At 37.7% G+C, this 8,928-nt stretch overlaps 4 protein-coding genes across 4 annotated transcripts; 2 read left to right on the top strand and 2 right to left on the bottom strand.

Annotated features, from left to right (window-relative positions):
* Nucleotides 1-154: 154 nt before the first annotated feature.
* On the top strand, nucleotides 155-1,469 carry LOC106627668 (probable RNA methyltransferase CG1239). Its single transcript, XM_014247857.3, has 2 exons — nucleotides 155-1,058; nucleotides 1,118-1,469. The coding sequence occupies exons 1-2, from the start codon at nucleotides 219-221 to the stop codon at nucleotides 1,280-1,282; spliced, it is 1,005 nt and encodes a 334-aa protein (XP_014103332.3). The 5' UTR covers nucleotides 155-218; the 3' UTR covers nucleotides 1,283-1,469.
* LOC106627667 (CCA tRNA nucleotidyltransferase 1, mitochondrial) lies at nucleotides 1,393-3,173 on the bottom strand. Its single transcript, XM_014247855.3, has 3 exons — nucleotides 2,523-3,173; nucleotides 1,877-2,467; nucleotides 1,393-1,820 (listed from the first exon to the last, which is right to left on the bottom strand). The coding sequence occupies exons 1-3, from the start codon at nucleotides 3,057-3,059 to the stop codon at nucleotides 1,470-1,472; spliced, it is 1,479 nt and encodes a 492-aa protein (XP_014103330.3). The 5' UTR covers nucleotides 3,060-3,173; the 3' UTR covers nucleotides 1,393-1,469.
* Nucleotides 3,174-3,380: 207 nt separating this feature from the next.
* On the top strand, nucleotides 3,381-4,738 carry LOC106627752 (glyoxylate reductase/hydroxypyruvate reductase). The gene is made up of 2 exons (XM_014247995.3): nucleotides 3,381-3,647; nucleotides 3,705-4,738. The coding sequence occupies exons 1-2, from the start codon at nucleotides 3,445-3,447 to the stop codon at nucleotides 4,606-4,608; spliced, it is 1,107 nt and encodes a 368-aa protein (XP_014103470.3). The 5' UTR covers nucleotides 3,381-3,444; the 3' UTR covers nucleotides 4,609-4,738.
* On the bottom strand, nucleotides 4,600-8,848 carry Sym (symplekin scaffold protein). Its single transcript, XM_014247994.3, has 6 exons — nucleotides 8,664-8,848; nucleotides 8,387-8,580; nucleotides 7,124-8,320; nucleotides 6,116-7,053; nucleotides 5,050-5,966; nucleotides 4,600-4,934 (listed from the first exon to the last, which is right to left on the bottom strand). Exons 1-6 carry the CDS (start codon nucleotides 8,748-8,750, stop codon nucleotides 4,740-4,742), a joined length of 3,528 nt encoding a protein of 1,175 aa, XP_014103469.1. The 5' UTR covers nucleotides 8,751-8,848; the 3' UTR covers nucleotides 4,600-4,739.
* Between the last annotated feature and the right edge of the window lie 80 nt (nucleotides 8,849-8,928).

The raw sequence follows: 8,928 nt of genomic DNA, 5'->3' as shown, positions 1-8,928 counted from the left end.
TAAGTAAGTAAATATATTTAATATTAATTTTGCGCTCATAAGAGATTTTTTATATTAAATTCATGCATTATCAACCATTTCGAATAGCATATAGATATATTTTAATTTTATTTGAACCACTTAGAATTCTGCTTACTACTGCTAAGTATCTATTGCAAATGAGTAGTACAACAAGAAGTAGTCGTTTGAAAACATGTTTATTTCTATAAATTCAATCAATGGATATAAATCAAGAAATTTCACATGTAAAACATGGTGCAACGATAAAATTAGCAGGAAAAAGGAAATCTGAAAATAGTAACAATGGCAGTGAAAGTGGTGTCAAAAAAACAAAACTTCTGATTCCAGAGGATACTCCTGCAATTGAAGGTCCGACTGAAAGCGGTAATACGTTTACAAACGTAAATACCGGCGCGAGAGCTAAAAACGCAGCTATCAAAGTAAATGCACACCAAAGTCCTAAAAAACGTATACAGCTTCTTTCCCCAATAAATACTGAACAGAAGCAATTAAAAGAAAAATTTATTTACGGCAACTATAACAAATATTATGGGTATAGAAATAAGGAAAGCAAATACTATGACATACGTCTGGAAGTCTTTGCAACTCGATCAGAGATGTTCCAAAGTAAACAAGTGCTCGATATTGGTTGTAACAGCGGACTGATTACAGTAGAAGTGGCCAAGCTATTCGCAGTCAGAAGTATAGTTGGTTTAGACATTGATCGCTCCTTAATCAACCAAGCTAACAAGATGTTATTGCGACAGAAGAAGATGTTACCTTTTGAAAATGAGGCACGTCGTTTACATAAATATCCTTACAATGTAAGCTTTGTGCATGGCAATTATGTGTTACGAGATGATATTCTATTAGAAATTGAACACGAACAATTTGATATAATCCTTTGTTTGTCAATAACTAAGTGGATACAATTAAATTTTGGAGATGCTGGATTAAAACAGGCTTTTCGGCGTATGTATCTGCAACTGCGTAGCGGGGGTAAACTTATATTAGAAGCGCAACCCTATGATAACTATGGTCGTCGGAAGAATATGACTGTGAGTATAACAAATAAATAGAAACATGAAATATGAGTTCACATTTTTTGCTTTTTTAGGAGACGATCAATGCTAATTTTAAAGCTATGCAGTTTTTCCCAAATCATTTCAACGACTATCTGCTTTCGTCGGATGTGGGTTTCGAAAGTTTTGAACTAATGGGTATACCTGAAAACTGTATAAAGGGGTTTAAGCGACCAATACAAATATTTCACAAAACATAATGACACACGACTGTGATAAAACTAACACACTAAAACATATTTTGTTTCGGTTTCATGAATCTTCGGCATGTACATATGTAAATGTATATTTAAGAAAAAAGTATGGTACAAATATTTCAATATTTTATATTTTGAAAGTTAAAGTGCATAAAAATAACAAAATATATTTTTAACAACAATAATGTCATCATTCTGTTTTTTGTTTTTTGTTTGGAGTACCGGGGGGTGTCTTCAGACTTTCTATCACTTCTGGCAAGTGCTTCGTCAAAAGCTCTTCGCCAGTTATTGAAAAATCGCTATCGATCCAAATAGAACGGAGGCGTGTCATGATTACACCCATACGTTTATCTGCAGTTAAACCGTGTTCTTTTAAAATGCTACCAGTTAGTGGGAAACGTGGTATTTGCCAAGCCTTCAACTCATTATAAAGTTCTACTTCATTTGAATATTTTAGCAACTCTTGAACAAATTCACGTCTAGCGTAAGGTTGCATGCAAAGTCTTTGATAATCGCGTAACTTGCAGAATTCCACTCCCACCTAAAATTTATTTTATGATTGATTTAAGCTTAAAGTTTTTTTTTTAGTCTATTTACCTTCTTTCGATTCTGTGTGATGAAGAGCGCTAAATCGCGTTCATAAGCAGACAATTTGAGACGTTGGTGTAAGCTCATCGCTTCTTCTGGTGTGTGAAGCAATGCAATCAGAAACAATATTGGCGTGTGAGGTTTTGAAAATTTTACCAAATCAGCACATAATCTTTTAAATTCATTATTATTAGGATCTACTGGTAGGCCACAGTGAGACCCTAAACCACAAGAAACAATTTCTTGTACTAACTCGCAACCAAAATTTCCCACGACAATTTTTTGAAGTTCAGTCCATATACGTTCCCCGCTAATGCGAGCTAAGCCTTCGGCATTTTCTCGTATAGCTCTCAAGGTTTTCACGTCATGTTTGAAGGGTTCTTTTGCAATGCGACCATAAAAACGAAAGTACCGTAAGATGCGCAAATAATCTTCTTTGATTCGTACATTGGCATCGCCAACAAACACAACGCGTCGTTGCATTAAATCTTCATAGCCATAAAAGTAGTCATAGAGTGTGCCATCAAAACCGAGAAACAATGAATTTATGGTAAGATCTCGTCTATTTGCATCCAATTGCCAATCAGTTGTAAATTGTACCTGTAATGAAAATTGTATGAAAACGATTTGGCACAATGTCTAATTTATTATTTACTTCTGCATGCCGACCGTCCGTGAGCACATCGATACGCAACGTGGTCACCTCAAAATTTTCTTTATTGTGGATGCGAGGAGTTATCGTACCATGTTTCTCGCCGTTTGCGTTAATCAAGCGTACTTTTTCTTTTTTGAACATTTCTTTCATTTGATCTGGAGTAGCTGTAGTTGCTAAATCTATATCTTTTGGTTTAATCCCCATTACAATATCACGGACAGCACCTCCTGCTATGCGTAGCTCATAATTATAACGTTTAAAGATGTCAATCAGCGCTTGCAGTTCATCTGTGAAAATACTTTGGAATTCAGGCGAATCTATTTTCTTTAAAACTGGTTCGCTGCGCATTTTAGTGGGTGCACCAAGAACTTTCAAATTTTGTTCTAATGATGTTGATTGGAGTGAGGACTCTTTAACTGTTTGATTCACAAGCGACATGCGGTGTTCGATGTTTATGCTAAAGACCCTTGCCAAATTTTTATTACGCCCTAAATATGATCGAAAATACCTTGAAAATATACTGAAACTGCTTTGCATCACTTAATTAAATAAAGTAGATTTTTCTAAGTAAAAATTATTTTTTCTTGAATTAATTTAAACAAAAATACAGCAATTGTTTGGAAACAAGTTTTTTTCGTTGTTTTAAAAAGCGTCAAACATATGTTTTATCAGCTTTGCCATATCTTTTAAAACTTTTCTCAATTTTCTTAATGTAAGACCTAAATCCTACTACCGTAATTTTATAAACAATTTTTAAATAATCTATATTCACATATATATTTAAATTTTCGTTCTATGGCTTATATAAATTTATATTTATATTTAACTACCAATTCAACTTTTTTTTAGAACAGGCGTACCAGCTGATTGGCGCACAGCTGCTCTCCTGATAACAACAAAACGTAAGAAATTTTACACTCCAATGTCGTTAACTTCATTTTTGGCACGATCTAGCATTCCATACGTACATGTAACGTCACCGAAATTCCTTTTCGCGGCAACATCACAAGTACGCCATAAAGCAGTGAATTCAGTAAAATATTCAAGAATGACCAGCAAAATAAAAACTGTGTACGTCACCCGCCCGGACGTTGCATCAGTGGGCATAGAATTGTTAAGGACGGAGTGAGTAAAGTGTTCATGAAATAAAGAATCAAAATACATAAATGCGATTTGTAACAGGTGTAACGTCAGCAATTGGTCACAACCGCTACCTGTGCCGCGTGATGAACTCTTGCGACAAGTGGTTGGGAAGGACGCAATCTACTGTGCATTAACGGATAAAATAGATGCAGAAGTAATTGAACGAGCGGGACCACAACTCAAATGTATTGCAACTATTTCTGTCGGTTACGAGCACATTGATATTACCGAATGTAAGAAGCGTGGTATACGTGTCGGCTATACGCCAGACGTGCTTACAGACGCAACAGCGGAGTTGACAGTTGCCCTCTTACTTGCCACCAGTCGTCGCTTATTTGAGGCTAATAAAGAGGTATATAATGGTGGTTGGAAGTCATGGGCACCCAATTGGATGTGTGGACAAGGACTGAAGGGTACAAGAGTTGGTCTCTTCGGTTTCGGACGTATCGGACAAGAGATCGCTGCACGTATAGTTCCATTTAAACCTTCAATACTGACATACACAGCGCGTACTGAGCGTGTTGCTGAAGCCGCCAAAGTCAATGCTCAGCGTGTTAGCTTCGATGAAATGTTGTACAAATCAGATTTTATAATAGTCTGTTGCGCACTCACGCCACAAACCAAGGAAATCTTCAATGCATCCGCCTTTGAGCAAATGAAACCTAACGCAATTTTCATCAATACAGCGCGTGGTGGTGTTGTTGATCAGCCGGCGCTTTATGCTGCTTTAAAAGAGCGCCGTATATTGGGCGCTGGTTTAGATGTCACCACACCAGAACCACTGCCGCTCGATGAGCCGTTACTTAAATTAGATAACGTTGTCATCTTGCCACACATTGGCAGCGCTGATGTCAACACACGCACGGAGATGTCACGCATAACAGCTTTGAACATATTGGCGGCTTTAAAAGACGAAAAGATGATTGCAGAGGTATCCGTTTAAGAAAGACACAAAACATGTTTATTACATTATAAGCAAACAATATTATGATTACAAGCTATAATAATTTTTAATTAAAATTTTTTTTTTGTATGCTATGTATTTAATTGGAATTATATGAATGACAAAGTAATTTAATCTTCGCCTGGTGGTAATGGTTGTGCAGAGGTTGACTGAATGGGTGTATTAATTCCACCAAGTGTTGGTATAGGCGCTGGAACTGGCGCTGGAACAGGTGCAATAGGTACAGTTGATATAACACCGATTTCAGAGGGATCTTCCACTTCTTTTTTGATTTGATCAACGGTTATATAACCACCACTTTCATCCTAAATGCAAAAGAAAATTACATTAAAGTATATACGTAATTTATATGTATGCAGTTAAACAATAATTATTTAAAACTTACTACAACACATCAAAATTGTAAATATTAACTCTTACCGCTATAAATACATCAACAGTCTTTCCGGATATAATATCTAGCAATTGAGGTGTAATGCCACTCATTGGTTCCTCTTGAATGCTTTGCGCATATTCGAATAGCGGTTTCCTCAAGTCCGGACATTGATCCAAAGCACTCACAAGTTGCTGGTGTGGCAAATGTAGCAATACAGGCAAAGATTGCGGTTTCAGCCTTTGGCAGCATTTAAGGAAACCTTCCCAAATCACTTTTTGACGCCACACTTGTTTCAAGATCAGCCGTTGTAAGAGATTTAATACGAAATTTGTTAAGCGTGGATACAATGTGATGCTTTGGATAATAGTTCGCATAAGTAGCGTTGGTATAGGAACTACTTCAACCAATTGCTGCAGCACGCCAATCAGTACATCCGGTGTGAAAACTTCCTTTTCAGTCAAACAAATTGAAGTGGCTTTAACGACTGCTTTCAAATCACACGCATTGGGATCTATGGTGTGTAAAGCGACAAGAATATCAGTGGGTGTGGCGGCCATTGTTTGATTAGCAAACTCCGTGCCTATGCCAAGTAATCGGTTGAAAACCTCCTTGACGACAATCTGATTCAGTTTCAACAACTTGGGTAGCGCATTTAAGATCTCTTGGCGCGAAAGACCGCTAAGCACAGGTATGAGTACACGGACGTCTTTAATTTTATTTGCATATAATTCTCGCACACGATTCACCAGCTCCGTATTGGGTGTGGCAACACGCTCGGTCAGCAAATGAATAATACGAATAATAAGCGTTTCGGTGCCTTTAGGACAATCTTCGATGAACTTAAGTAATGTGGCATTTTCAGCGCCCATTTTCTTTATAGTAGGATCAATAGAACGCAAAATGGTGCGTTTCAAATCCGGGCCGGTGGTAGTGTAAATTTCGCAAAGTTTCTCAAGGAAAACTGAAAGAGCATATTGATGTATAAACTATTAGAGCATTTGTACTGATAACTTAAACACAGTATGATATTCATTCTGTGAATTTCAAAATTGAAAAAAATGTTAAGAAAATCTTAATGAATATATTCAAGTAAAGCAAATAACAACTCACCGTTCGGTTTATACGGCAGTAAAGTGAGCAACAACGTCATACACGTCCTTGCGGTCTCCTCTTTCCATGCTACTTCAGCATCAGGTCGACCAAATTCTTCCGCAAATATGCTTGCTGGTGGCACTTCCTTCTCCAAATGATTTGCCCATTCCAAAGCGTATTCCTCTATGCGATTAGGCAGTACTTTGTGTATGTGATACAGCGCCACAATGTGTTCAAGTGCTCGCTCACGTAAATCCGTGCGCTCATGTACACAAAACATTAGCAGCACTCTTATAAGTTTGTTCTTGCGTGGTGGCCGCATCACAGCCAAATCTTTCAATAGATCTACACCAGGATTGACAAATTCTTCGGAGAAACACATCTCTACCAGTTGATTGAGCGCCTCGTCGGGCAATAACGGCGCTTCTAGAAAAATTCGTCGAATCAACAAAATTTTGTCTTTCAATTCACAATTTTCACGCACGCCTGTAATCAGTTGGCTCAACAGCTCGTTATAGGCATAATCTGGACGATTTTCAGACTTAACATAAGAGTGGCGGGTAAAACCTTGTAAAAGGCAATACTCTTCATACAGCCATGAAAATGCCAAATCAATACGCTGTCTCACATCTAGCATTATAAAGTCGAAAATGAAATAGCGCACCTTATCAGGGAACGTTGCTGCCATGATTGTGAGTATTTTACGACGCTTTGCCGACACGCCACCCACAATGCACTGGCGTTCCGATTGTAAAATGCGTTTCACGGCTTCTAAAAGAAACTTCTCCTTAATGGGTCGTGAAAATGGTTTAGTGACCTCTTGTAATTTAAGAGTTTTTGCACGCATTTTCATACGTTCTATAAGTTCTTGTTCGCCTTTAACTCTCTCCATGTTTTCACGTAATTTTTTGGTCGCCTCGTCCTTACGTGCTTGATCTTCGTCTACTGGTTGATCACTAAAACATAGTACACGTGTATATAAGTTAATAAAATATATTTTACATTTATAATTTTTAATATATTTACCTTTCACAAGTGTCCATGGCCTCCATCCTTCTTGGTCTCATTGGTGTCTCTTTGCTAAAGGCGGCCGCGCCTGGTCCAATTTTCTGCGCAGTCATTTGTTCACCAAGCACTTTTGCAATCTTCACTACCTGCTGCTGTATAGACATGTCCCGTATAGGTGTATATTCATTAATAAAACGATCTGGCGCCTCGTCTGGTAACTTTGGTAAAAACTCCACAACCAGGTTAACTGCCACATCCGTGGTTCTTAATTGCTCTGCCAAGAATTTCTCATTTACACGAATACACCGTTGACGCTGCTTCTCTACCTCTTCTTCATCGACTTCCATCTCTGTATCCTTTGTGCATTCATCGTCTAAGCCAGACTTACCTCTGCGCTCCTGCTGCCTATTTATGGAGTCTAATCGCATTTTCTTATTGAGATTACTAGCCGCACTCTCTAATATGCGTTTCTGTCGACGCGTTTGTTCTTGCTTATCCATTTTTGGTATAGCGCGTTGTATTTCACCTTGCGATGCACCTAAATCTAGCAGCATATGTCGAATTGTTGCATGGTATTCGTAGGATCCACGATTTTTTAATAATGCTATTAACTGCATCTTTAAGCTTTTCCTTACTGAACTGGCTTGCGAATCTGTTAGTGTTGGTGGTAGATTTGAGTTGAGTTGTTTAAAGGCTTCTACAACGGGTCCCATGAGACTCGGCCGCAATTTTGCAATTGTGCAAAGACTGCCAGTACAAGTTATAAGATTTACTGAGGAAATATGTGTGGCCGCATGAAATTTCAATAATATATCAAATATATTCAATGCTTCTTCTTCCAATTTTTGCCGTTTTACGAGCTTAAAATTCGAGGGCACATCTTCAAGTGAAAAGTCGTTGTCTTTCTTTTGGCTATCCTCGTCTGGATAACTTTGCAAGACTACAACACCTTCTAAAAATTTTATTGCATTGGTACGTATACCATCATTTTCATTGTCGATTAGATCCAAAATTTGTGCTTTTACCAAACTCAGCACATTCCAAGCTTGTTCAGCACTGTCCACAATCTCATTCATGGGACATATCCACTGCAGTCCGTTTTTATATATACTACCACACGCTTGGATAACTCGTTTAATTACTTGGGGCGAACGATCGCGTAGGAGCATCGAAATAATACCTATTACTTGTGGCAGCAATTCCACTTTCACTTTGCTGGAAATAGATTTCTTATTTGAATTAAAAACTCTGGTAACTTCGAGGAAACTTTTTAACACTCACCATATTTGTTCAATAAAACAAACTACTTGTTTGCGAACATCCGCATTAGCATCATGTGCTAAAGAGAGTATGTGTTCCAAAAATTCTTCCAGTAGCTCCACGCATGAACCTAAGATCATTTCCTGAACTTTAACCAACAAATCACATTTAATCCCAGCTTCAGCATTGGGTACCTCGTTGAGCCACTCGACTACCTGTAAAAAGTAAATTCTTAGTTAAAAAGAGATTCGACTTCGGCTTGAAGTTGACCTGTCTTATTTTATAGCCTCAGACATACCTTGCTACGTGCATTTGCAGTTTTTTCATCTGTGAAAAGATTCACAGCTTCACCTAAAAATTGGCTGCGTCCTAGAAGCCCTTCCATATTTTAAACTGTGGTTAGTAAAAATATTACTAATACAAATTATGCAAAATTTCAACGATATAAAAAAGCAAACAATACTAAAAATACGGCGTGTTTTGACATTTCACACAACTTTCTCACAAAACTCAGCGTTGCATTTGTGTTAAATGAGGTTTTGCAGTGTTTCCCAAATAAATTT

Source organism: Bactrocera oleae, chromosome 2, assembly GCF_042242935.1.
Source record: "Bactrocera oleae isolate idBacOlea1 chromosome 2, idBacOlea1, whole genome shotgun sequence".
Classification (NCBI taxonomy): Eukaryota; Metazoa; Arthropoda; class Insecta; order Diptera; family Tephritidae; genus Bactrocera; species Bactrocera oleae.
Note: the sequence above shows the minus strand (reverse complement) of the source record. Positions and strands in the feature narration are given on the sequence as shown.

Excerpts from the sequence above, each read along its gene's own strand:
- LOC106627752 (XM_014247995.3), top strand. The coding sequence starts at position 3,445 with ATGTCGTTAACTTCATTTTTGGCACGATCTAGCATTCCATACGTACAT. Across the intron at positions 3,648-3,704 it reads ATAGAATTGTTAAGGACGGA|GTGTAACGTCAGCAATTGGT; the intron begins GTGAGTAAAGTG and ends GATTTGTAACAG.
- LOC106627667 (XM_014247855.3), bottom strand. The coding sequence starts at position 3,059 with ATGCAAAGCAGTTTCAGTATATTTTCAAGGTATTTTCGATCATATTTA. Across the intron at positions 2,468-2,522 it reads CGGACGGTCGGCATGCAGAA|GTACAATTTACAACTGATTG; the intron begins GTAAATAATAAA and ends TTTTCATTACAG. Across the intron at positions 1,821-1,876 it reads TCACACAGAATCGAAAGAAG|GTGGGAGTGGAATTCTGCAA; the intron begins GTAAATAGACTA and ends AATAAATTTTAG.
- LOC106627668 (XM_014247857.3), top strand. The coding sequence starts at position 219 with ATGGATATAAATCAAGAAATTTCACATGTAAAACATGGTGCAACGATA. Across the intron at positions 1,059-1,117 it reads GTCGTCGGAAGAATATGACT|GAGACGATCAATGCTAATTT; the intron begins GTGAGTATAACA and ends TTGCTTTTTTAG.
- Sym (XM_014247994.3), bottom strand. The coding sequence starts at position 8,750 with ATGGAAGGGCTTCTAGGACGCAGCCAATTTTTAGGTGAAGCTGTGAAT. Across the intron at positions 5,967-6,115 it reads ACTGCCGTATAAACCGAACG|TTTTCCTTGAGAAACTTTGC; the intron begins GTGAGTTGTTAT and ends ATGCTCTTTCAG. Across the intron at positions 4,935-5,049 it reads CTGTTGATGTATTTATAGCG|GATGAAAGTGGTGGTTATAT; the intron begins GTAAGAGTTAAT and ends TTTTGCATTTAG.